This window comes from Malus domestica, chromosome 05 (assembly GCF_042453785.1).
Source record: "Malus domestica chromosome 05, GDT2T_hap1".
In the NCBI taxonomy this organism is placed as follows: Eukaryota; Viridiplantae; Streptophyta; class Magnoliopsida; order Rosales; family Rosaceae; genus Malus; species Malus domestica.
Genome location: NC_091665.1, coordinates 27,728,651 through 27,753,643, shown reverse-complemented (window position 1 = coordinate 27,753,643; position 24,993 = coordinate 27,728,651). Strand labels below are relative to the sequence as shown.

General features: G+C 40.9%; 5 protein-coding genes across 8 annotated transcripts; 1 reads left to right on the top strand and 4 right to left on the bottom strand.

The window, feature by feature from the left end:
• Positions 1-64: 64 nt before the first annotated feature.
• On the bottom strand, positions 65-16,850 carry LOC103436053 (ubiquitin-like-conjugating enzyme ATG10). 3 transcript variants are annotated; one of them, XM_070820964.1, is made up of 13 exons: positions 16,271-16,850; positions 16,102-16,170; positions 15,870-15,969; positions 15,654-15,751; positions 15,237-15,392; positions 14,800-14,864; positions 1,496-1,550; positions 1,170-1,270; positions 956-1,074; positions 708-777; positions 508-563; positions 345-412; positions 65-258 (listed from the first exon to the last, which is right to left on the bottom strand). In XM_070820964.1, exons 1-9 carry the CDS (start codon positions 16,487-16,489, stop codon positions 1,011-1,013), a joined length of 927 nt encoding a protein of 308 aa, XP_070677065.1. In that variant the 5' UTR covers positions 16,490-16,850; the 3' UTR covers positions 65-258; positions 345-412; positions 508-563; positions 708-777; positions 956-1,010.
• LOC114824879 (uncharacterized) lies at positions 2,547-14,636 on the top strand. Its single transcript, XM_070821081.1, has 5 exons — positions 2,547-2,756; positions 13,539-13,620; positions 13,850-13,951; positions 14,074-14,229; positions 14,497-14,636. The coding sequence occupies exons 2-4, from the start codon at positions 13,607-13,609 to the stop codon at positions 14,216-14,218; spliced, it is 261 nt and encodes an 86-aa protein (XP_070677182.1). The 5' UTR covers positions 2,547-2,756; positions 13,539-13,606; the 3' UTR covers positions 14,219-14,229; positions 14,497-14,636.
• LOC139195735 (uncharacterized) lies at positions 3,281-10,631 on the bottom strand. Its single transcript, XM_070821080.1, has 3 exons — positions 9,028-10,631; positions 4,355-4,421; positions 3,281-3,534 (listed from the first exon to the last, which is right to left on the bottom strand). Exons 1-3 carry the CDS (start codon positions 10,502-10,504, stop codon positions 3,528-3,530), a joined length of 1,551 nt encoding a protein of 516 aa, XP_070677181.1. The 5' UTR covers positions 10,505-10,631; the 3' UTR covers positions 3,281-3,527.
• A 481-nt stretch (positions 16,851-17,331) lies between the features above and the next one.
• LOC114824878 (rhodanese-like domain-containing protein 4A, chloroplastic) lies at positions 17,332-19,966 on the bottom strand (the record flags this gene model as incomplete). Its single annotated transcript, XM_029102395.2, has 4 exons — positions 17,332-17,623; positions 17,861-18,106; positions 18,683-18,785; positions 19,284-19,966. Coding segments are annotated over 4 exons (1,038 nt in total), but the record flags the coding sequence as incomplete, so codon positions are not given.
• Positions 19,967-20,597: 631 nt separating this feature from the next.
• On the bottom strand, positions 20,598-24,178 carry LOC114824876 (TPR repeat-containing protein ZIP4). Of its 2 annotated transcripts, XM_070822508.1 has the most exons (6): positions 22,710-24,178; positions 22,407-22,596; positions 22,271-22,303; positions 21,566-22,180; positions 20,744-21,482; positions 20,598-20,696 (listed from the first exon to the last, which is right to left on the bottom strand). In XM_070822508.1, exons 1-5 carry the CDS (start codon positions 24,050-24,052, stop codon positions 20,847-20,849), a joined length of 2,817 nt encoding a protein of 938 aa, XP_070678609.1. In that variant the 5' UTR covers positions 24,053-24,178; the 3' UTR covers positions 20,598-20,696; positions 20,744-20,846. The 2 variants fall into 2 exon arrangements, with proteins under 2 accessions (XP_070678609.1, XP_028958222.2); XM_029102389.2 differs by having other exon boundaries at positions 20,655-21,488.
• Between the last annotated feature and the right edge of the window lie 815 nt (positions 24,179-24,993).

Below are 24,993 nucleotides of genomic sequence, written 5' to 3'. Positions count from 1 at the left end.
TGTCTTCTAAAGCCTAAAATCTTTATAATTCTGTTTCTAGTCTTCTTGAGAAATAAGACAGCAATTCTTAAATATGAAAACCTTTGCGAAAACTCCACAGTTTGTTCAAAATGATAAAGCATATATATCAGTAAAAAAAACAAAGAAACCAATGGTGGATTTCGGGAGAGCACATACCGGAGGATTTAAGAGTATTATGTTGTCAATCTTTTCCTGATGACTGCTAGCATATTTAACTACAACAGGCGCAAAGTATCCCTGAGACGCACATCAAAGATCAGAAGTTCTTTTCAATTGCAGGCTTCGAATTACATGGTTATACATTCACTGGCGAAGCAATATACCTGGACAATGAGCGTGACCTTGTTAACGCTAACTTCGTTTATAAATGACTCCAAGGATGCTACAAACTCTGCAAAACCGTGAAAAAAACTCGACGACATAAACAAGAGTAATTTTTGCTTTTATCTGCCTGCCTTCATATGAGATAAGACCAAAAACGATTACCATTCGTAGTGTAGTCAACTCCATATTTAGGTTGAGGCTTATCTGAAAATCCAAACCTGCAATTGAAGGCAGATGCAATAATCAACTGATAATGCTTTTCAAGCAAAGCAAAACTAAAATCGCACGTGAGTAGTTTATATTGATAATTTCAACTGCATTCAGGAATGGATATCAGCTAAACTTGTGATCTTGATTCTTACCAAGCCAATCAAAAGCGATCGCATGATAGTCCTTCGAAAGTATGGGAAGAACTTTGCTGTAAGAGTATGCCTGATGATTTGAACACATGTATGAATACACAGAAGAATATTAAGACAGATGGGAAATTGAAAATGGATTTCACAATTAAAACATGCGTTTTAACATGCATCGATCTATCATACAGATGCAACAACACAAAGATGGTAGAAGACTTTCCTATTACATTGACAAATTAAGACCGACTCACCTGAGAAGGTTAACCGTGAATCAATATAACTGAAGGATTATCAGCACTTCCGGATTCAACGCAAAACCATCCATGGAACAAAATCATATATATAGAGAGCATGGTTCAATTGGTAAACCCTGCAAATAATCCAATCTCAATGTCTGCATTCCACAGAAACATTTAAACAAAAACATTGAACTATCAAATGTCTAAAGATAATTTGTAAGTTCACCTGAAAACATCAGTGAAGGCCTGAGAATCAGCACCCATTGCGAGTCCAAAAATCGGGTCTTTTGCCTTCTCGCCGGAACCAAAAGCAGCATAAGCTTTCACCTAGAGGAAAATCAAAGTTATGGTGGTTTTTAATAAGCTTCAAATGGTTAAAGGTCGTACCCAGTGCACATTTCCACTTAACTTTGTAAACAAACACACACACGGAAAATTTTACTATCAACAAAATGGAATTGTATTAGCACTCTAAAACGGTTATCCTGCACGATGACTTAGTTGGAGCGCAAATAACAACTCCCTCGAAAAATGCCAGAATTAAGCAAGCACCTCCACTGAAGGAAAACCCATCACCCACTTCAACAGGAGCATCAATGTAATAATCCTGGCAAAGAAAATATATTGACAAATCAATGAAAAAAAAAATACAGAAATTAACTTTACAAAAAACTGAAATGAAAGATCAAAGAACGAGTCATTACATCCTGGCCGTTGGATCTACAGGTGAATTTGAGGGTCTTCTTGTGGGATTTAAGATTATTACCAACAAGTGGTAGGGATGATGCAGGAATATGGTTGTGAAGTTGATAAGAATAATAACAAAGAGAAGGGGTTTTGGCTTGCGTTGCTGCCATTGCTGCTGCTTGGTGTGGTAGTTTGTGCTTAATTAACTGTGTAAACTGTAATAACGGTAGCAATGGCGGGAGAGAGTGGTCGGTTTAACTAACTGTTGGTTTTGACATAAACTGAAAAATGGGTTGGGACAGGGTTTTTTGAGGATAGACATTTTCTGGTCCTCATCTGCTGTGTAACACCATACACATATTCCCAACGTCCAGGTTTTTATGTTATGAATTTGGTTGGGATTCTTTAGGGAAAGAAAAATTTTACCCTACTCTGAATGCAGTCGACTATTATTGCACTCGAGATTAACAGAATTCTCTAAATTTATTGCTCTTGGTATTAACAATTGTGGATGGTTTATCTATAGTCATGTAACAATGCAAACAACAAACATATTACTAGCTAAATAAATTCACTTTAAACCATATTTTTACATGCAAGCGATATATATAACTCAAAATATCCATAAAACTGTAGAGCGTGAGATTTAACCTCAAACGCATATGCAAGACATCTGCTATAAGTATGTAACTAATGTGGCTACGCTTATGTCTGCAACTTAAACCATATAGATGTATATATGTGTACAAATTATGGATGGAAATTTAGTAAGATTTAGAATCTTTTTCAAGGTTTTAAAGCTAAAAAGCATATTCATGCTTTGCTATGCAAAAGCCAATCTTGGGCCAACCATGAAAAACTAAAGCCCAATCCAAACCTTGAACTAAAATTTGTTGGGTTGAACCAATCCAGACCCGACCCACTTGAACCGCCAAGAGCAAACTACTCGAAACGGGTTCAGCCTCCACAAGCGGACGGGCAGATTGGGGATCAGAGATGGCGCTTCAGCTTCTCAAGCTCCCAAATCACACCATAATCTCCCGCCGTTTTGGTAGAGCAACTTGAAGCTTCTCTCTTCTCTTCTCGCAACCCAACTTACAAAAGCTTCCGTTTTTGAGCTCTAACAGTTGAGTATCTCTAATTCTAAATTGGATTTGGTGTTCAGCAAGATGGGTCGGAGTGCCAATGCATGGAACCTTTGCTGCTGTGAAGTTTGCAAAGGTTCAGCCTCCAAAGAGACGGAGTTAATCTTGTTTTTTCACTCCAACCCAGTTTGTAAATTTTTATATCCGTGTCGAGTCCCCAGAAACCCTGAGATGGTCACGGTACACGCCTCTCAGTCTCATGTCATTATATTTTGGAAAAATTAGTATGTTTCTAATATTCATTGATTGAGATTTTATTAGTTTTTAGATTTTGATTAATCTAGCATTAATGTGATAATGAATTTACATGTTTATTACATATTTTTTTAATATAAAAATTATTAATTAATTTAAGGTTTAATACTCACACTTCTATTAAACTCCTAATTAATTTTCAATTCAAACATTCCAAAATAATAAAAAATAAAATTAGATTAAGTTTGTATGACACACCCTAACCCGAAGACTAGGACGTGCTGGCCGTCACGTGAGTGTGACGTAACCATAACGCAAGCGGAAACGATTTAATAATAAAATACGAGTCAACGAAAACCACTAATTTCAGTTATTTACAACCTAGCATTCTATGTGCATAAGAGTGTACTAAACACACATAAACAGAGCATAAGCATCTAGGTGCAGTCAAGTAGGAACATAACTAATTTACAACACCCTCGGGTGAATCCTACATTTATTTAGTCTGTCAGAACGCCGAAGCAGTCCTCGTAGGCCACCAACGCCTCAACTATCAACTAGAACCTGGAGGGGCGAAAAACAGAAAACGTGAGTGGGCGAAAATAAGCTTTTCCAAATCATTTCATAAATCCACATTTATAACCCCTTTTTGGAAAACCTGTATACTTTCCCAGAAAAATAGTATATAGCATATATATATCTCAACTGTCTCAATCATCAATCTTATAACAGATTCAATACAGAATGTACCATGCCAATTTCAACAGTTTAGTATGAATGCATTAACATAATATAATCAGGTAAAAGAAATAATCAATCGGAGGCCCTCTAATAGCCCTGAACGATTGAACCTAGAGCTCAACATCTATCAATCTCACTCTCTGCCGGAGTCACTCCGCGTGACCTGTCCGGCCTTCTGCACATAAGTCGGAACCACCTAATGTAGTCTGAACGACTCATGGTAATATTCGCTCTAGTGCTTCTCTCATCAATCATCTGTATACAATAACCTAAGGTCACCCACCAGTCATAATCTCACTAACACTCTACGACTGGCCCGTCGTACCCACTCCGCGTGGACTGTACGACCAGCATCTACTTGGATCCAAGGCGAGCGTGCGATGCGGTGAATACTATAAGCACTAAACCATGGTGCAGGATATGAGCTCAATATATCATCATCATCATCATAATATTAATTAAATACTTACCTGTGCTTCCACAGCACCATCATACATATATGCATCATACGACAGTTCATAATATCCATAATATTCTATGCATGGCAATCACATCATATTTCATTTCAATATACTTTTCATTTAAATTTGATTTCTGGGGAAATCGAGTATATAGGTATATATAAAAACAAATGCCCACTCACTGGTATGTCGCCGGGTCGTAACCCCCTTGACGCCTCTGGATGTGCTCGTCCTCGTTAAAAGTTCCACCTAGAAGTGAAATAACTTAAAACAATCATTTAACGCACATTTAACGCACCTAAACCAAACTAGGTAATTAATTCTTCATACGATGCTCAAATTGGGTATATGAATATACCACAGTGACCTACACAACCTCAGGATCACTCCCAAATTTTTAAAATAATTTTTGGAGGTCTCACGCGCCCCCACGCGCCTGACGTGGCACGGACCTACGCGCGGCCCACGCGCGGCCACGTGACATGCACACTGACGGCTACAGTGAACGGCGTTAGAGAATATTCCGTCAAATCCTAGTATATTCCGTTAAAAACTAACGGTTTCCGTTAAAGTTAACTAACGGCGTCGGAATATTCCGTCAAACTTGACGGAAGATTCCCTGTCTTCTCCGGCGAGTCGCCGGTCGCCGGCGACTGTTCGCCGGTTTTTGGAAAAATTTCAAATCCACTATTCTCCTTCGTTTTTCAACCAATTTCTTCGAATTTTATACCAAAATGAAGCATTTAACATGTACTATCACGTTGGAAGGGTTTTAGGGCCTAAAAACAACTAGATCATACCTTCCAAAATTCCTCAAATTCGGCCAAACTCGAATCCAACGATCCCGACGTCCATTTTGTTCAAACGAGGCACTCCGAGCCTCCTTAGGACTTCCTAAGACTCGTGGTGATCTTGCTTTAGCCTAAAACACAACGAAATTTAAGTTCATGAACAGTAGCAATTTCGGAGCTTAAGTTTTCTACATGGAATCGTGGGAAATCTTACCTGAAAATAATATCAATGTGTTCGTATGGTCCTTACGAACACGATGCTACCTTCCTCAACCTTAACTTGTGAAGTTTTCAAGGTCTTGGGTGTTTGTCCGAGAGTTTGAGAGAGAATGAGAGTAAGAGAGAGGGAATGAGTGTTTCTGAAATGAAGAAAGAGAAAGAGAGTGACTAGGGAGATGAGAGAGACAACAAAAACGGGTTTTGGGGAGGGATTTAGGGGGTAGGACCCCACCCTAAGTCCAAACACAAATTAAATTAACACATACTAATATAATTCTAACCCTAGTTTAGGATCTTAGTGTAAAACAAATACCAAATTTACGCACCTTAATCCCGTTTAAGGGCGTTTCTGTAATTTCACGTCCTCGGTATTTAGTAATTCTGGGACGGGCTGTGACAATCTCCCCTCCTTATAGAATTTCGTCCCCGAAATTCCAATCACTAACCAGAACATCAAAAGTCATAGAATAACCTCGGATACATATCTCTCATTCGTTCTTCTGTTTCCCATGTAGCTTCTTCAGCTGAATGGTTTCTCCACAATACTTTTACCAAGCTCACGGTCTTATTCCTCAAAGTCTTATCTTTCCAATCCAGTATAGTCACTGGTTCCTCATCATACGTCAAATCCGGATTAATTTCCAATGGTTGAGGAGGAATCACATGTGAAGGATCTGACACATAATGCCGAAGCTTCGAGACATGGAACACATTATGTACCTTAGACAACTCTGGAGGTAGCTCCAACCTGTAAGCAACTTCACCAATCCTCTCAGTGATCTCATAAGGTCCAATGTACCTGAGACTTAGCTTTCCTTTCTTTCTAAAGCGAACCACCCCTCTCCAAGGCGATAATTTCAGAAAAACATAGTCGCCCACATTATACATTCTGTCCGTGGTATGTCGATCCGCTAGGCTCTTTTGTCTATCCTGGGCCACTTTCAGGTTAGATTTAATTACCTGAATATTCTGAGTAGTCTCATCCACAATCTCTGGCCCTTCAAGTATTCTTTCACCAACCTCTGACCAACATAATGGCGTACGACAAGCTTTACCATAAAGTGCTTCAAATGGAGACATTCCAATACTCGAATGAAAACTATTATTGTAGGCAAACTCCATCAAATCCAAGCGATCATGCCAAGAATCACCAAATTGCATCACAGAGGATCTCAACATATCCTCGAGTGTCTGAATAGTTCTCTCTGACTGACCATCTGTCTGTGGATGATAAGCTGTACTGTAAAGCAATCTAGTACCCAAAGCTTCTTGAAAAGCTATCCAAAACTTAGAAGTAAATCTTGGATCTCGATCAGAAATAATATTCACTGGGACACCATGATACTTTACAATCTTCGATAGGAATAACTGAGCCAACTTATTTAAAGAGTATTTCTCCCTTACTGGAATAAAATGTGCTGATTTGGTAAGTCGATCTACAACCACCCAAATGCCATCAAAACCATTTTGTGTACGTGGCAGCTTATACACAAAATCCATCGTTATATTCTCCCATTTCCACTGGGGAACGGGAAGTGGTTGCAATCTCCCAAACGGCTTCTTTCTTTCAGCCTTAACCTGCTGGCAGACAATACACCTACTCACATACTCCGCAATCTCCCTCTTCATACCCGGCCAATAATAGAATGGTCGAATGGTATGATACATTTTAGTTCCTCCTGGGTGCATAGCATAAGCCGAACAATGTGCTTCATCCAAGATTTCTTTCTTCAGTTCCTCATTATTAGGCACATACATCCTGTTCTCTTGCATAAGCATACCATCTGATCCTCGGATCTTGAGATCTTTCTTCTTCCCTTCATTTCTTAAATTGATCAATTCTTGAATTTCTTCATCCAACGATTGAGCTGCAAGCACCCGATCAATTAAAATTGGCTTGACTTGAAAATTGGCAAGAAAAGCTTCACTTTGCTCTTCCCATTCTAACTCTACTCCAGTAGATCTCAACTCTGCCAGAAGAGGAACACGACTGGCATACAAAGCATTAAGTCGCCCTTGAGGTTTTCTACTCAGAGCATCAGCTACCACATTTGCACGACCCGGATGGTACTCAATCGTGCAATCATAATCACTTAACAATTCCAACCATCTTCTCTGACGAAGATTAAGATCATGCTGAGTGAAAAGGTACTGAAGGCTTTTATGATCGGTAAAGATCTTACATTTCTCGCCATAGAGATAATGTCTCCAAATCTTCAAAGCAAACACAATAGCTGCCAACTCAAGATCGTGAGTCGGATAGTTTCTTTCATGAGTCTTCAACTGCCTAGAAGCATAGGCAATCACTATACTATGCTGCATCAAAACACAACCCAAACCATTCAAAGAAGCATCACTGTAGATCTCGAAGTTACCATCATCATCAGGAAGTACTAACACAGGTGCATGAGTAAGGCAATACTTCAACTGCTGGAAACTTTGCTCACAACTTTCATCCCATTCAAACTTAACATCCTTCCTGGTTAACTTCGTTAATGGCAAGGCAATCATAGAAAAGTCTTGAACAAACCGTCTATAATAACCTGCCAAACCAAGAAAACTCCGCACCTCAGTGACCGTTCGAGGTTGTTCCCAATTTTCCACTGCTGCTATCTTTTGAGGATCCACTTGAATTCCCTGAGCTGATACCACATGTCCCAAAAATGCCACTTGATCCAGCCAAAATTGACATTTACTAAATTTGGCATATAACCGGTGTTCCCTCAATTTCCTTAACACCAAGTTAAGATGTCGAATATGGTCTGATTCCGACTTAGAATATACCAGGATGTCATCAATAAAAACAATAACAAACTTGTCAAGATATTCCTGGAATACTTCATTCATCAATCTCATGAAAGCTGCAGGAGCGTTCGTTAATCCAAATGGCATCACCAAAAACTCATAATGCCCATAACGAGTCCTGAAAGCTGTTTTATGAACATCCTCATCTTTAATCTTTAATTGATAATACCCAGACCTCAAATCGATCTTAGAAAACACACAGGCACCTTTGAGCTGATCAAACAAATCATCTATACGAGGCAAGGGATAACGGTTTTTAATCGTCACCCGATTCAATTGCCTGTAATCAATGCACAATCTCAAAGTTCCATCTTTCTTTCTTACAAACAACACTGGAGCTCCCCAAGGTGAAGAACTAGGCTGAATGAAACCTTTATCAATTAACTCTTGCAATTGAATTTTCAACTCTCTTAATTCCGCTGGTGCCATTCTATAAGGAGTCAAAGAGATAGGGTTCGTACCTGGAAGCAAATCAATCGAAAATTCCACATCTCTATCTGGAGGCAACCCAGGTAAATCATCTGGAAATACATCAGGATAGTGTCTGACTACTCCGACTTCCTCCACACTACCGGAATCAACATCATTTAACACCACATGTGCCAAGTATCCCTGACAACCCTTGGATAACAACTTCTTTGCCCTTATGGCTGAAATAACACCATGCCTCACCCCACTTCTTTCACCCACAAATGTAACCTCGGGTAGTCCAGGACGAAGAAAAGTAACTGATTTCCCGTAACAATCTATATGGGCGCGATTATAATGCAACCAATCCGCCCCTAAAATCACATCAAAATCCACGATGTCTAACGGGATAAGATTAGCAGGCATAATGACATTATCTACCATCACTGGACACCCAGAGTAAAAACTATCAACATAACATTTATCCCCTCTAGGCATAGCAAACTCTAAATCAAACCCTAGAGGTGAAGGATGAGGTTGCGTTATTTGAGCAAATGTATGAGAAATCACAGAGTGTGTAGCACCACAATCAATCAAGACTCTAGCAAAATGACCAAGAACATTCAACGTACCCATAATCAAGTCTGGATGGTTCTGAGCATCTTGCAGCGAGATGTGGTTAACACGTCCCTGAGCTGGCTGTCGTCCTCCACGACCTCTGCCACTCTGGTTACCTCGTCCCTGATGAGTACGTCCTTGACCTGCCTGGGCAGGCGGCCTAAACGACCCTGTACTACTAGCAGCAACTCCGCTTTGTTGGGGCTGACCCCCCTGATACCACTGAGATCCGCTAGCTGGCATAGACGGATATGAAGTATAACCTCCTTGATCCTGAGAATATCCACTCTGAAAATAAGGATCCTGGGAATAGTGATACTGTCCCGGAGCATAAGGAGCAGCATCACCTTGATAGTGATAAGCACCACCACGACCACCCTGGCCATAACTGCCTGAATTAAAGTTCTGTTGAGTCGGTGCTGATGTTGGCATAACAGGCTGCTGGGGCCTCTGCTGATTCTGGGGACAATACATAGCTCTATGTCCTGTCTGACCACATGTAAAGCATGCACCACTGCTTCTCCTACATTCCCCATGATGTCGGAAATTACAACGGCGACATAACGGAGAACCCGAATTACCAGCACCACTAAAGCCTCTCTGACCAGAAAATCTAGGTCCATTACCAAACCTACCACCTCCTCTCCTCGGACCTGTGGCACTAAATCCACCACTGGAAGAACTCGAACTCATTCCACTTTTCTTGAAATTCTGCATTTGACGAGGTCCTGGAATGGAAACACCTTTACCTTTCTCATTTTTCTTCTGACCATTACCCTTATCCTCTTCATCCTCACTGTCCGGAAGATTATCAGAGTCTTCCATCCGGACCAGAATCTCAAAATACTCATGATAATCGGCACAGGGAAGTGCATTGGCAAACGTTCTGTACTTCTTCTTAGATCCTAGCTTGAAACGACGAAGCATTTCTGCTTGATTACCCGCTAAATCAGAATCATAACGGGATAAATCAGTAAACTTCCTGTAGTACTCATGTGCAGACATATTTCTCTGCTTCAGACTGGTGAATTCCTGTTTCTTGCGATCTATATATTCCGGAGGAACAAATCTCTTCATAAAATTTTCCTTAAATACCTCCCATTCGGCTGCCCTTTCAGGTGCCATGTGCCTCGACTGATTTATCCACCACGCAGCTGGCTCACGGCCCAAAAACCAGGTGGTAGTCTCCACCCATCTATTAGCTGGCAGGTTTCCCTGACTTTGCATCACTTGAAAGGTCTGCTCAATTCGATCCAACCACTTTTCTGCCCCTTCATAACCTTCATTTCCCTCAAAAGTTTCCAATTTCAGATTATACATCGTCTCTACGGGCGTTCTCTGAGGAGGACAGATATTAGCCTGAAAAGCTTGAGCCATTGCTGCCCCTAACTGAGTTATATCGGGGAAATTAGGCTCAGCAGCACGGCGAGGATCTCTACGAGGCGGCATAATTCTGACAGAAAACATAACAAAATCAATAGAAGAACTCATTAGTTATACAGGACTGCAACCTATGCTCTGATACCAAACTGACACACCCTAACCCGAAGACTAGGACGTGCTGGCCGTCACGTGAGTGTGACGTAACCATAACGCAAGCGGAAACGATTTAATAATAAAATACGAGTCAACGAAAACCACTAATTTCAGTTATTTACAACCTAGCATTCTATGTGCATAAGAGTGTACTAAACACACATAAACAGAGCATAAGCATCTAGGTGCAGTCAAGTAGGAACATAACTAATTTACAACACCCTCGGGTGAATCCTACATTTATTTAGTCTGTCAGAACGCCGAAGCAGTCCTCGTAGGCCACCAACGCCTCAACTATCAACTAGAACCTGGAGGGGCGAAAAACAGAAAACGTGAGTGGGCGAAAATAAGCTTTTCCAAATCATTTCATAAATCCACATTTATAACCCCTTTTTGGAAAACCTGTATACTTTCCCAGAAAAATAGTATATAGCATATATATATCTCAACTGTCTCAATCATCAATCTTATAACAGATTCAATACAGAATGTACCATGCCAATTTCAACAGTTTAGTATGAATGCATTAACATAATATAATCAGGTAAAAGAAATAATCAATCGGAGGCCCTCTAATAGCCCTGAACGATTGAACCTAGAGCTCAACATCTATCAATCTCACTCTCTGCCGGAGTCACTCCGCATGACCTGTCCGGCCTTCTGCACATAAGTCGGAACCACCTAATGTAGTCTGAACGACTCATGGTAATATTCGCTCTAGTGCTTCTCTCATCAATCATCTGTATACAATAACCTAAGGTCACCCACCAGTCATAATCTCACTAACACTCTACGACTGGCCCGTCGTACCCACTCCGCGTGGACTGTACGACCAGCATCTACTTGGATCCAAGGCGAGCGTGCGATGCGGTGAATACTATAAGCACTAAACCATGGTGCAGGATATGAGCTCAATATATCATCATCATCATCATAATATTAATTAAATACTTACCTGTGCTTCCACAGCACCATCATACATATATGCATCATACGACAGTTCATAATATCCATAATATTCTATGCATGGCAATCACATCATATTTCATTTCAATATACTTTTCATTTAAATTTGATTTCTGGGGAAATCGAGTATATAGGTATATATAAAAACAAATGCCCACTCACTGGTATGTCGCCGGGTCGTAACCCCCTTGACGCCCCTGGATGTGCTCGTCCTCGTTAAAAGTTCCACCTATAAGTGAAATAACTTAAAACAATCATTTAACGCACATTTAACGCACCTAAACCAAACTAGGTAATTAATTCTTCATACGATGCTCAAATTGGGTATATGAATATACCACAGTGACCTACACAACCTCAGGATCACTCCCAAATTTTTAAAATAATTTTTGGAGGTCTCACGCGCCCCCACGCGCCTGACGTGGCACGGACCTACGCGCGGCCCACGCGCGGCCACGTGACATGCACACTGACGGCTACAGTGAACGGCGTTAGAGAATATTCCGTCAAATCCTAGTATATTCCGTTAAAAACTAACGGTTTCCGTTAAAGTTAACTAACGGCGTCGGAATATTCCGTCAAACTTGACGGAAGATTCCCTGTCTTCTCCGGCGAGTCGCCGGTCGCCGGCGACTGTTCGCCGGTTTTTGGAAAAATTTCAAATCCACTATTCTCCTTCGTTTTTCAACCAATTTCTTCGAATTTTATACCAAAATGAAGCATTTAACATGTACTATCACGTTGGAAGGGTTTTAGGGCCTAAAAACAACTAGATCATACCTTCCAAAATTCCTCAAATTCGGCCAAACTCGAATCCAACGATCCCGACGTCCATTTTGTTCAAACGAGGCACTCCGAGCCTCCTTAGGACTTCCTAAGACTCGTGGTGATCTTGCTTTAGCCTAAAACACAACGAAATTTAAGTTCATGAACAGTAGCAATTTCGGAGCTTAAGTTTTCTACATGGAATCGTGGGAAATCTTACCTGAAAATAATATCAATGTGTTCGTATGGTCCTTACGAACACGATGCTACCTTCCTCAACCTTAACTTGTGAAGTTTTCAAGGTCTTGGGTGTTTGTCCGAGAGTTTGAGAGAGAATGAGAGTAAGAGAGAGGGAATGAGTGTTTCTGAAATGAAGAAAGAGAAAGAGAGTGACTAGGGAGATGAGAGAGACAACAAAAACGGGTTTTGGGGAGGGATTTAGGGGGTAGGACCCCACCCTAAGTCCAAACACAAATTAAATTAACACATACTAATATAATTCTAACCCTAGTTTAGGATCTTAGTGTAAAACAAATACCAAATTTACGCACCTTAATCCCGTTTAAGGGCGTTTCTGTAATTTCACGTCCTCGGTATTTAGTAATTCTGGGACGGGCTGTGACATTGTACCTATTAGTTTTTTTTAAAATAAAAAGATTCTCAATTTTATAATCTTAAATCTACCCATTTATATAATTTTTTATTTTTTTAATCTTAAATGTACTCATTCTTAAATATATCAATTTGTTATATGTAAAATGTACCCTTTTTTAATATAAAATCCATTCAAAATTTTTAATCTATTTTTACACTTATATGGGTACATTCTTTTTTGTTGATTTGAGAATGTATCCATATCAAATTTGATTGAAGAAATTTACTAATGTTATTAAACCTGATATCATTTTTTTTCTTTGGTTTTGAAGAATGTACCCATGTTTTGGTATAATAACTTTTTTTGTTAATTTTGGTGAATGTACCCATATATATGTACACACACACAATTTTTAATTTTTAGTTTAAAAGATATAGTAACTTACATTATTACATTAATGTTAGGGACTTCGATCAAAAATTAAAAATTAATAAGATTTCAGTCAAAGAATATTGATAGCTAGTACTGCATGCAAAGTGTCCCTTATATTTTCGGCATGGGACACCAGGTGGCGGTGTACCATGTCGTATAAGTTGCTCTCTAGAAACCCCTTTCTGTATGACATTGATATTCACCATTGTGTTTGATTAATGGAAATTACAGGAGGAAGAGGCTGATGATGAGCTATGCCTTTATAGGTTTCAGCAATATAGTCGAACCTTCATCCGGTCATGGATTTTACAAGGTGAGCTTTACAGTTGAGTTACAAAAACCTAGCCATAGAAACAGAGGCGGGAAGGGTTCAAAATTGGGTTGCAGTCAAATTCAGCCATAAAATTCGGGATTATTGCTACACTCTTAACTTCAATGTATGCTTGCAAAGATCTGTGATGGACAATGCTTCATCCTGTATTCAAACTGATGTCAGTAGGGACGACGTAGTTAACTTTGGCTGTTCATGTTTGGTGGTGTAGTGTAGGGAAAGTGTGTGTAGACGGAAAGGTGGTCAACAAAGCAGGGACTCCAGTCTCAGACAAAGCTCTTGTACAGATAATTGCTGAAGTCCCAATATCTATGTATGTAGGTGATTACTTCACTTTGACAAACCAACTTTCACTTCATTTATATTAACTATCGAGTCGTGCAGTAACTTCAGCGGGATCTCTAGTGCTAATTTGTTCTTATATTGCCTATCCAGAGCAGGACACAAGTTAGAAGCAGCCATTGAACAGCTAGGTATCGATGTTTCTGGCAAAGTAGCTCTTGATTCAGGGTTATCAACCGGTGGATTTACTGACTGTTTACTTCAGTTCGGTGCATCGTTGTTTATGGAGTTGATGTAGGTTATGGGCAGGTAATACAATTATTTGTTAGTAATTCAAGTTTTGTAAATTTTTCATCGTTATCTGGTTCTTTAGCTGTTTCAATCTCTCTTTTCTATTTTCTGTTAGGGGAAATTCCGAGGATTCGTTGCTTGTCTAATTCTATATGTTCTCTATGTGCTATTCCCCCATGGAAAACAACATCTGTTCTAAGAAAAGTTGAAAGCTAGGTAGCTTTGTTTCACTATTACGCCTTTGGGTTTTACACTTGGTCACGGCTTCTTTTAATTTGGAAGTAGGTCATGCTGCTATGGTCAGTGTGATGAAGGAAGAGGCGACATTGGTCACCCTGGTTAAACCTCAAACCGAAGCTCGCAGATCACAAGTAAGAGTCTTACATCAACCAGTACTTACCTTTGGAAGCTATTTCGGGTTTATTTTACTAGAAATTAGAAGGTATAGCAGATATGGCAATATAGGGAAGGAGTTACCTTCCTTTTCTGGGCTACAACATTAATGCCAATTCAACTGCTATTTGATATTTAAAGAAAACCTTGCGAACTGGGAAGACATGAGAAACATGAGAAACATTATGCATTTACCTTTGGAAGTTTCCAGAATAATGAGTATTTCCTTTGCATTTGTATGCACCACTAAATACTAATCCCTGCATAAAGATCAGACAGACTTTGATAAGTCCACATTTATAAGTTTTCCTTGCTCTTTATTGTGCTCAATGCATGGAACAATGTCACGTAATTTACATATATTTTGGGTTTGTTTTCTGTGTAAGTTGCGTATCTGGCTGTATCACCAATTGTGATACTTGATATCATCAATTAGCTTATATGAAAAGGCTTTTCTACAATTGCAAGGATGAGCAAACTACATAATGTGATCGGATATTTCGGGTTTCTTTCCGGATGACCCGATAATTGTGAGGAAGGCAGAGTTCTGCATGATTCATAGATTAGAATTTCTTCTTTCAATTACTAGTTTTATGATGATTCAACATTTCAAAAGGGACTCTAATACCAACCACTTGACCTACAACTGAGAGCCAAGACACCAAATATTGTTCAACTGCCACTCCATTTTTAGCCTGAGAATTATCACCAAGGAAAAGCAGCTTCATCCACTCACTGGTTCCACATGGATGCAGCTTGTACCACGGTCTGTTCAAGTAAGGATGCTCCTACAAACACCATATATGTTCAGATGCTTGATGCAATATTAGCAACTAGAAAGCATGTGTCCCCTTTATATGTGTCCCCTTTATATGTTCTAAATTATTCTAATCTACGGAAGGTGGATTTGAAGGGCGGGCACACTGCCATGGCCAATTGACCTAACCTGTATATGCATCGTTTATACGAGTCTTGTAAATGTAAATTTAACTGCACAAACGAGTTCAGCAAGAATAGGAAGCATGGATCCAAAGATGAGGAAAATGTACCTCCTGAGTTATAAATGTCCATTTTGATTCCAGTAAAACCTTTGATGAGCGAGCAGGTAGGTCCTTTTCTATTTCTTCCAGTGTCAAAGGCTGTCCATCTATGTATCATTCACCAAGGAAGAGTTATGAAGATTAACCCTTGAATTTTCTTAACCAGAATTGACCTTAAGTGATTCGTTAAATTCCGTTTATGTAGCTAAAAAAAGATTAACATACCGATGTAGTAACCGCGAAAATACAGCACGGGAACTCGATATGAATCACTGTATACTATATGAAAATCGTAGTAGCATACTTGAAGATTGCTGGTGTCAACCTTGCAAATAGGAAATAGCAAAATTGATGAATGAGTGATTGGGTTAGGCGCTCACGCTCCCACAATGTACCGATGGAGCGTGAACGGCTGTCCCTAACAAAATCTTTACAATACGGGTGGCTATGTACTAACCAGCGTGGCATTGTCAACAGACTCGGGCTCATCTTCGTCCCAAGCGTGATTCTCTTCATTAGCATCTTCCTAAGACAGATCATTAATCCACAAAGTGTGATTAGTAGAGCTCCAAATATCAATTACATCAATGACAAGCAAGTTAAAACCAATAAGCCACGTGTCTTACCTTGATCGATCCAAGAAGGCAAATCTTCTCCAACGACAAGTAGCCATGCTGCTGCTGCTGCTGGTGCAGGCGGGAGAGATGAGGAGGCTGTTTGGGAGAGGGAACCCACGTCCATGGAGGAAAGGCGGAGTTAAATTCTTTCCAGTTGTTGGCAAAAGCACGTGCCGCGACGTGGAAGTCACGTGACGAGAGGGCTCCATCCCATCCCAAAACCTCCATGATATCCGCTTGATTTCCTTTCCTTGCAATTGAGAATTCGATCGGGTCTGGAATTCGTTCGCGTCCGTCCTTCAAATTTTGAATATGCTTATTTGATGGTCGCGGCGAAATACGACGGTCGCTTTTGATGTTATGATACTTCAGTTCTGACCTGTTGCAACGGATTGCGAGCGGTGTGTCGTCGTGGGTGATTCGCGAGTCGTTGCGAGTCGCCAGCAGCGGCTAGGTGGGTGGGTCGTCGGGATATTGCAATTGCAGAGTCACAGGTGGGTGGGTGGGTCGTCGTGGGATGTCGGGTCGTCGGGATGTAACTGCAGATTAGCTTTTCACTCCGATCTTTTTCCGCCTAATTCACCTAGTTTAGTAATTCATCAGGATCCGAATTATTAAAATTTAATTCAATTATTATAGTTATTATTACTTTTAAAAGAATTTTTTATTTGTAAAAATTAAATCAAACTTTAACAATTTGAAACCCGAACAAAGTGAGTTAGGTGAAAAGGATACCGGAAAGGATCGCTTTCCTTTCAATCCACCAATCCCAATTGATTTGTTTGCACCAAAAATTAAAATATCCCAATCCATTTATTCCAAGCCTAATAAATTCAAAATACAATGGCCCATTCTAGTCGGCCCACAAAACGGGTCATAAATGTTGATTAATTAATAATTTTTTATTAATTTAACAACAATTGTAATTTGCTCCGCACATATCATTTAATTACCAATCTTTAATTTGTATCGATATTTTGATCCAAATTCTGCATATAATGGTCATATGGTCACAAATACAAATTTACGAAGAATTTGTGCATTTTCAAATGGTTTCAGAAGACGATTCCTTTGCAATGATCACCGTTTTATTACCATGGGACAAATGTTAGCTTCAAATACACATATTACAAAATGTACAGCTGATATGAAAACCGGAACTAAAAGTTTGCTACCAAGAGATTCAATGCGTGTCATTTATCAATAACCTCTCCTCGATATCACGAATATACAACTAATGATCGGCAAAACTTTTGAAAAAAATATGCTTCCCCCGACCGGAGGCACCACTTCTGAAGCAAGACGAGTCACAGCATCGATTTCAGGGCTTCGATGGAGTTGGGGAAGATGGCGGTTTCAAATCTTGGTACAGCATCGGAAATAACCAAAATGAAAAAAAGTAGATGAACAAACAGACATGATCCAATTGGAAAAGTAACTTGAAACTGCCTATGGATTGTGCAAATCACCCACTAACATTGGTTAATGGGAGCCATAACTAGAACGAATGAGATTAAACCATCTTTTAAGGTAAAGCATAAGTAAGATCGGTAATCTTTTGTAACTAGTAATGATTCATGAGAATGAAGCTGAACATACACTTGGGTAGGGAGAGGATGATCTAGAGCCATTTTTCACAATTGACACAGAGTCTGTAGCCTTGGTTGTGCGTCCATTGTCCGTTGTTTGACTTTCTCCCGCGGACAAATATGTAGTAGTGGCAGCACCGTTGCTCTCTACCTTTCCCCGAACAACTCCTCCGTTTGTCACAGTTTCTTGTGAAGTTTTAACCTTCTTCTTGGGGTAGATATGCATAGAAGGTGGCAAAAGAGTTTCTTGTGACTCCTGAGGAGGAAAAAGGTAGAGTAAACACATCATCTAAATTCTAATATAACAAAACTAGCCAAAACACTTTAGCAATTCCTCGTGTTAAAACTTGAACTGCAGCTTCAGAATTCTTAAATGCACTTGTCAAACGGTCTTTAAAACGCCCTAGAAGCAATTTTGAAACCTATGCAGAAAATCATTTCACTAGGCAGCTTGGAAATTTTGCTTTAGTTAGGCCGTTATCGCTAGAACAGAAAAACACAGAGTTCGTAAGAACTAAGCAGCATTCAAATTATGCACATATGCATAATGCTTGCCTTTATATGGTGCTGGTACACATCCAGAAAATGGATACTGTTCCTCATTCTAGGGTTATAGAGTTCTCAACTATATTCGGAATTCGGATGGTTCAATCTGATTCTTACACATCTAAAAAATATTTTACCAAGATTTAATCAATAAAAAAAAATCCAACCACATTCTCCTGAAAAGCATCAACACAAAGGCTGATCTCAACTCAATGGAGCTAGAGTTCAAATTAATCACAGATAACACGAAAAAGGCGGCAAGTAGAAGAGAAGAAAAGATGCTTACCAGCCACCCTTTTGTACCTCCAACCCCACCCTTGATTGCATAAGCCTCTTTGAAACCATGCTTGAACAGTAACTCAGCCACTTTGATGGAAATTCCATCAAAACTACCTTCCAACAAGAGAATCTGATACTGAGATTATACATACCTTTAAATCCAAAAAATGAAATAAACTTATCTTCCTTCCACGGGATGTCATTATGGCGGTATTAAAGCCAATCAAGTGACACATGAACACGCGCAATTGGCTTGGGATACCATCACAATAGCATTCCGGTGCAGGTTTCTCTCCTAGCATTAGATATTCATCATAGACATAAACAATCAATCCATAGTCTCATAGTCATAGCTAAGGATGCTTGGGTTTGCTTCTGAATACACTTTCAGTGCTTAATAACAACCAGAATCACTATGGACCACCTTAAAAAGCGCTTCTTGGTTGTGGAAGTGCTTTTTCAGGAAGCATTTGGAATTTTAATATAAATTTCTACATGTTCATAAGAAAACCACTTCTAGCATAAGCGCTTAGGAGAAGAAGAATGCTTTCTAAAAAAGTAGTACCAAACCACCAGAAACGAAGCTATAGCAAAATCTTTACACTTACATGCCCAGAACGCAAACGACAGTCTCTGCTGGGTTCCCTAACTTCTCCAAAACCCTTTTCACAAACCCAGCTTCATATTCCTCCGAAAACGGAACCTGCACCGTGCACTTATTCAAAATCTTCAAATTCGGAGACTTCAGATACCCCAAGCTCTTCTCGTCCCGAATATCCAGCAGCTGAGCGTTCGGGTCGTCCCGGAGCTTCCGAAACGCGTCAATGACAAGTACAAACTTGTACTTTCTCAAATACGCCCGGACCAGAGGAATCACAACCAGCCAGACGAACGTGCACCCAGCAACGAAAAATGGGTTTCGATTGAAAAAGTCATCGATCGAGACCAAGATTGATTCCAGGTTTATTTTGTCGGAAACTTGCTCCGGTGCGGAGGCTGCGGATTCGGAAGCCGATGAAGGGAGAGTGAATGCAAGTGATTGCAATGAGCTCGGCGAGGAGGAATGTGAGTTGGGTTTTTGGTAATTTGTGGGGGAAATGAGTGGGTTTGGGAAGGAAAATTGGGGTATGAGGAATGTTTTTGGTGGAGGGAAATTGCGTGTGGGAAGTATTGGGTGGCTGGGAAGTGGAAATGGCGGGAGTGGTGGTGGTTTGGGGAAGAGAGATGGGTGGTGAGGGGAGTGGTTTCTGGGTTTGGACGTGGTTTTGGGGTGGTGGAGAAAAGGAGAGGATCATAGAGAGAGACTCCGTCGGAGAGGAGTGAGAGAGATGGTGAGAGAAAATAAGACCAAGAAGGTAAAGGATGGTCATCGGAATTGGATGGTGGATTTTGGAACAAAAGCAGCCCATGACCCAAGAGTCCAGCCCAATTATGTCCACATTTTTGGGGGGCAAGGAATTAGGGTGTAGCATGTCACGTCTAATAATATCATTCCTAGTACACGTAATACGACTTAAAACCTAATTCCTTGCTACACGACTTAAAACCTACACGAATATACAATATGTTATGTGCACAATTAGTACATAAATATTTCTCCTTTTTCGCATGAATAGTATAAGTTGTTATATTTTTATTTTAGAAAATTGTTATTGGCTCTCTAAAAGTCTAATTACACCTTCCAAACTTTCTATATTTGAAAAAATAAGTACTTTTATAAAAGGTATACAATTATATTTTTAAAGTGCCCATAATAATTATCTTATTTTATATTGTCTTATGTGTTGATCAACAGTGAATTAACACAAACACAACATAATTTTAAGTAGCTAAACAAGAACGGAACTTATTGCCACTTCTAGTAGACATGAGGAGTTGAGGAGTCAATATGACATTTACTTCCACTCTTAACAAACACGTAGTAAGTTATTAACTGATTAACGCTTAATTGAGATGTTGTTAAATCAAATGTTCATGGACCCAAAACATTTAGATGCAATACAAGTCTAACACGAAATTAACTATCACATTCATCCATAATTTTCTCTACAATAATGCCCAACTCCACCATTCAAATCCATAATTTTCTCTACAATAATGCCCAACTCCACCATTCAAATTACAAAGCTACCAACATTCACACTACTAACTGAGGTCCAATTTTTTCACCATTAACTTGGTGCAGAAAATCTCTTCTCAAAACCATTGATAAAATCCTCCATGCACGCTCTGTAAGTCTCCATTCCATGAACATGTTTAGCAAGCTGCAAACCCACATCCATCCATTTCCTCGCCACATCAATCTGCCCGAGCCGCACAGGCAGCGACGCCCTGTTCCATGCCGTCATGGCCAGCCATTTCCCTTCTTCCGTCGGATACTCTCCGTCCTTCAGTCCCACCATTACTCTGTAAGCCTGCTTGTACATGCCATAAACAGCATCGTCGTCTGCATCCCCCTTGTGAATGCTGGTCACTCCAATGAGCTTCCGAACAATGAGAGCCACGCTTTGGTAGTCTGCCGTGGAGGAAGAGAGGAAGGACGATAGGCACTCGTTTAGGGCAAAGACTGCGACTTCAGGATTGGTTCGGGGAGGTTGTGAAGCGCTGATGCCTATCTGAAGGAGGTTTTTGTGATTGCAGGCCTTTGAAGTAGCAAAATTCTTCACTAGTTTTAGCTGTGATGATAAGTCATTGAGCCTTCCATGTATCTCATAGGCACAAAAGGTGTAGATGAAGAACAAATCAGACTCAGTTGTTGAAAATTGATCACCGATAAGTTGATTCCCGGCTGAGGTTGTCTTCAATATCTGCATCTACACAAAAACCGAATTAGGATTTAGAGAGGCCGCAAATCGAATGCGAACAAGGCATACAATTTGCTAATTCATACCTTCCCAGCCCTATCTAGAAGTTCTTGAGCTTGTTTGACTTCACTTTCATTCAATGTAGTCTTCCTCTGATTCTCTGAAGCTATAATTGCAGATACACTCAGAATTAACGACTTGTAGACCATGTTTTCTTCTACTTGCCCATCAACCAGAAGACCATAAAACTCCGATGCCAGTCTCAAGAATTCACCACACAATTCATAGTTCTTCTCTTTCCCGGTTTTGGTCCCCAAGTTCCATGAAGTCACAGCAAACCAGTTCCTCTCCCGTCTTCCGACCTCCCCTGTCCCGAAAAAGGAATCAGGACCAAGCTCAGAAGCACGATTATGGACGCGCTTAAGAAACTTGAGGGCTTCATCCTCATTCCCTGGTTCTTGGGTTAGAATTGTGACCAAGGTCCGTAGAACCACAACTTCAGTTGCTGGCATGGATTTTCCCGGGGTATAGAAGCTCAGCAGACTTGATAGAGAAGCAACCGCAACAGCAAGAACATGGCACGCAACAGCTTCATGGGCTGCAAGGGAGAGAAAATTTGGTGTAAAGTCGAGGCAGGTTGCCATTGCCTGAATCTGATTAGTAGCTCCATTCTGGTCTTTCTTCTGCAGAAAAATCTTGAACTGCATAAACCCACACAGGAAGTGTTAATGTTCAGCTGAGTAAAAACGGTAACATTTAGGATCAAGCTAAAGCTATTAAGGGTTAATTACCTTTAGGAAAGCTGAAGCAATGTTCGGTTCGAGCTGCAGAAACAGAGAACAGAGAAGCCACAGCCAGTTAGTGGAGAAATTAAGTTCCATAGAACCAAAACTCCGATCTTGTAGCTATAATTTAGCGAATGCAAACCTTTTCGGCCTCGTTGATGTATTCGTGTGCTTGATCAAGCTGGGAGAGACCCAAATGGCAGAGACACAAAACTCTAAATCCCTTGGCCCTGAGAATTCTACTCTCAATGTCAAATGGGATATAAAGCATTGCTTTCTCAAACATTTCTGCACTCGTTTCGTAATCTTTCGATCGAAAATGCTCGGCACCACTGTCAATTGTCAAATCACAAAATTCATACAATAAAACGATTGATCAAATGAAAATTTCAAATAACTAACAATTAAGCAATTCAATTAGGAATGTATGAAACTATGACCATACCAATTCCAAAGCACTGAATGCATTGCAGTTCTCTGTTGGGCAGCGGCGTCACCATTGAAGAGGGCCACCACTCTCTCGTCTGATACGAGCTCCGCCACCACCTTGGCCCGAATTCTTGATCCCTCACCGGCGTCACCAATCACCCGGTGGGCCACCCTAACAGCCGAGCTGGCGCTGACGTGGCACCTTCCTAACAGTCCCAGAAACACTCCCTTCGCCGTCTCTGCTCCGGCAGTCCCAGCCGCCTGAAAATAAGCCTCCACAGCGGATACAAAAACGCCCTCCGGAATCCCCTTATTTACCACCATGCCCCTGAGCTCCTTCTCGGCCTCGGCGTACTTCCCCAACCCCAACCAGCCCTTCATCGCCAGAACCGATAGGCTCGGATGGTGGTCCCCACTCTCGCACCCCTCTCTCAGCACCCTCACGCACTTGATCACACTCTCGAACTCGTTCATCTGCAGATGGACGGCCGAAATGAATCGCAGCGTCTTCGACCTCAGATCCTTGAGTTCCATGATCTCTTCGCGTGTTCTCGCCACACGCAAACCCTTCTCGTATAGATCCAGAGCCTCGTTCATCAGCTTCAACGCGTCGTTTAGGTCCTGAATCTCGCTCTTGGCAAGCGCCGTCTTGCCGAACGCCAAGAACTGGTTCGCGAGCGCCTTGTGGTGGTCCGGCGACCCGAATAGCAAGCTCTTGGCCCTGTTCAGCAGCGCGATCGCGACATTCCGGTCGGAGACGTCCCATGCGGTTTTCGACCTCGCGATGCTCAGGTCCAGGAGAAGCTTTCTCTCTCCGCAATCGGAGACTTTTTCGATGTCGATCTTCGAAACTATATCTGTAGCTCGCTCGAAGCATGAGGAAGCGAGATCGAAGCTCCGGAGGTCGTGCCATATGAGGCCGGTCTTGAGGTAGAAGGAGGCGGACTTGATCACCGGGGAAGGGACACCAGAGACGTCGCCGGATATGAAGAGGAGGTCAGCGGCGACATGGCGGAGCTTGGCATGATCTTCAGCTCTGGATGCGCTGAGGGAGCGGAGGGAGGCCGCGTTTGAAAGGTCGACGCAGGCGTTCCAGAGACGGTAACTGAGCTTCCAGATGAGGAGCTTCAGTGAGTTGGGGAAGGGAGCGAGTTGGCTCAGTTTAGTCGAGAATCGGCGGAGATCGGCGGAGACTGTGTCCGGGGAGAGCTTTTCCGGAGACAGATTCTCGATTTGTTTGATTGAGGACTCGATTTGGGAGATGAGAAGTTGATGAGATTGCGATGGAGGTTGGTGTTGAGGTTGGGAGTCGGCGTGGCCTCTCCGGAGCTCCGGCGTTGACAGCTCGGCGATCCTCATTTGTGTTTGGCGGGAATTTGAATGAATAACTGTAAATGTGAAGGAGGGAAAGTAACCTCTTGATTTTGTTTTGAAATTTTGGGGAAGGTGAAAAATTACGGTGCGATCAAACGACTCTAAGGAAAGGGTCGTACAAGAGACGCAAAATATTGGGCTTTTTAAACCCCTCTTTGTTTTCTACAAACCAAATTTATCCTGTTTAATCAGAAGATAAATAATTACGACCAAAAAAAAAAAAAGTTGAAGTAATGCAATTTTAGTGTGGGGAATTTCTGTGGTTCGCCACTAGTTTTCTCCCTTGTTAAATAGAAAACAATTTTGAGAACTGACATTAACATGTGCACAAGGATGAACATTTCTAATTCAACTTCATTAGATGTGAATTGAGCATTTTTTCAAACTAGACGAAGACAGATTGTCATTAAACCAAATAATTGATCGCGATTCTTCATTTTGAAGAGCTATTTTCCTATCTAGCATCCTTCATTTCTAAAATGATGTTCGGACATGACGTAGGTATTAACAGACTTAGAACAACCCGGTCAATACATTGTCAATACTCGGAGAGAGAGATTCATGCTTCATATGTGTGTGTATTCATCGTCTCACTCATAATAACCTCTGCACCTACCAAGTACTTGACCAATTGTTCTGAAAGAAAAATGTTTGCAAAACACCTTCGTATTTGGACGATTGGTTCCTCACGAGTTACCGATGAAAATTTTCCGTGAAAAAATTTCAGTTATTCGATCACCGGAGGCTCGGGGCATTAATACCGTTTCCGGTAGGTTATGTTCTACTTGAGAGGTTTTCTTACTTAAAACTGGCACATGATCCCTTCAGAGTTTTCAGTATGTCCGAAAACTCCATGAATGATCAACCTGTTGGGTATTTGCATTTTGCAGGCAGTCAAACTCAAACATAAGGCAGACAAAAACATA

Bases quoted from the DNA above. Each gene is read 5' to 3' on its own strand.
- LOC139195735 (XM_070821080.1), bottom strand. From the start codon at position 10,504: ATGAGTTCTTCTATTGATTTTGTTATGTTTTCTGTCAGAATTATGCCG. The intron at 4,422-9,027 runs GTACGTTGAATG...TTTCACTTCTAG, and splicing joins CCATCCAGACTTGATTATGG to GTGGAACTTTTAACGAGGAC.
- LOC114824876 (XM_029102389.2), bottom strand. From the start codon at position 24,052: ATGAGGATCGCCGAGCTGTCAACGCCGGAGCTCCGGAGAGGCCACGCC. The intron at 22,597-22,709 runs GTATGGTCATAG...GACAATTGACAG, and splicing joins CATTCAGTGCTTTGGAATTG to TGGTGCCGAGCATTTTCGAT. The intron at 22,181-22,270 runs GTAATTAACCCT...GGGTTTATGCAG, and splicing joins TTGCTTCAGCTTTCCTAAAG to TTCAAGATTTTTCTGCAGAA.
- LOC103436053 (XM_070820964.1), bottom strand. From the start codon at position 16,489: ATGGAGGTTTTGGGATGGGATGGAGCCCTCTCGTCACGTGACTTCCAC. The intron at 15,752-15,869 runs GTATGTTAATCT...AATGATACATAG, and splicing joins TTTTCGCGGTTACTACATCG to ATGGACAGCCTTTGACACTG. The intron at 1,271-1,495 runs GTGCTTGCTTAA...ATTTTCCTCTAG, and splicing joins TGGGTTTTCCTTCAGTGGAG to GTGAAAGCTTATGCTGCTTT.
- LOC114824879 (XM_070821081.1), top strand. The intron at 13,952-14,073 runs GTATGTAGGTGA...TTGCCTATCCAG, and splicing joins GCTGAAGTCCCAATATCTAT to AGCAGGACACAAGTTAGAAG.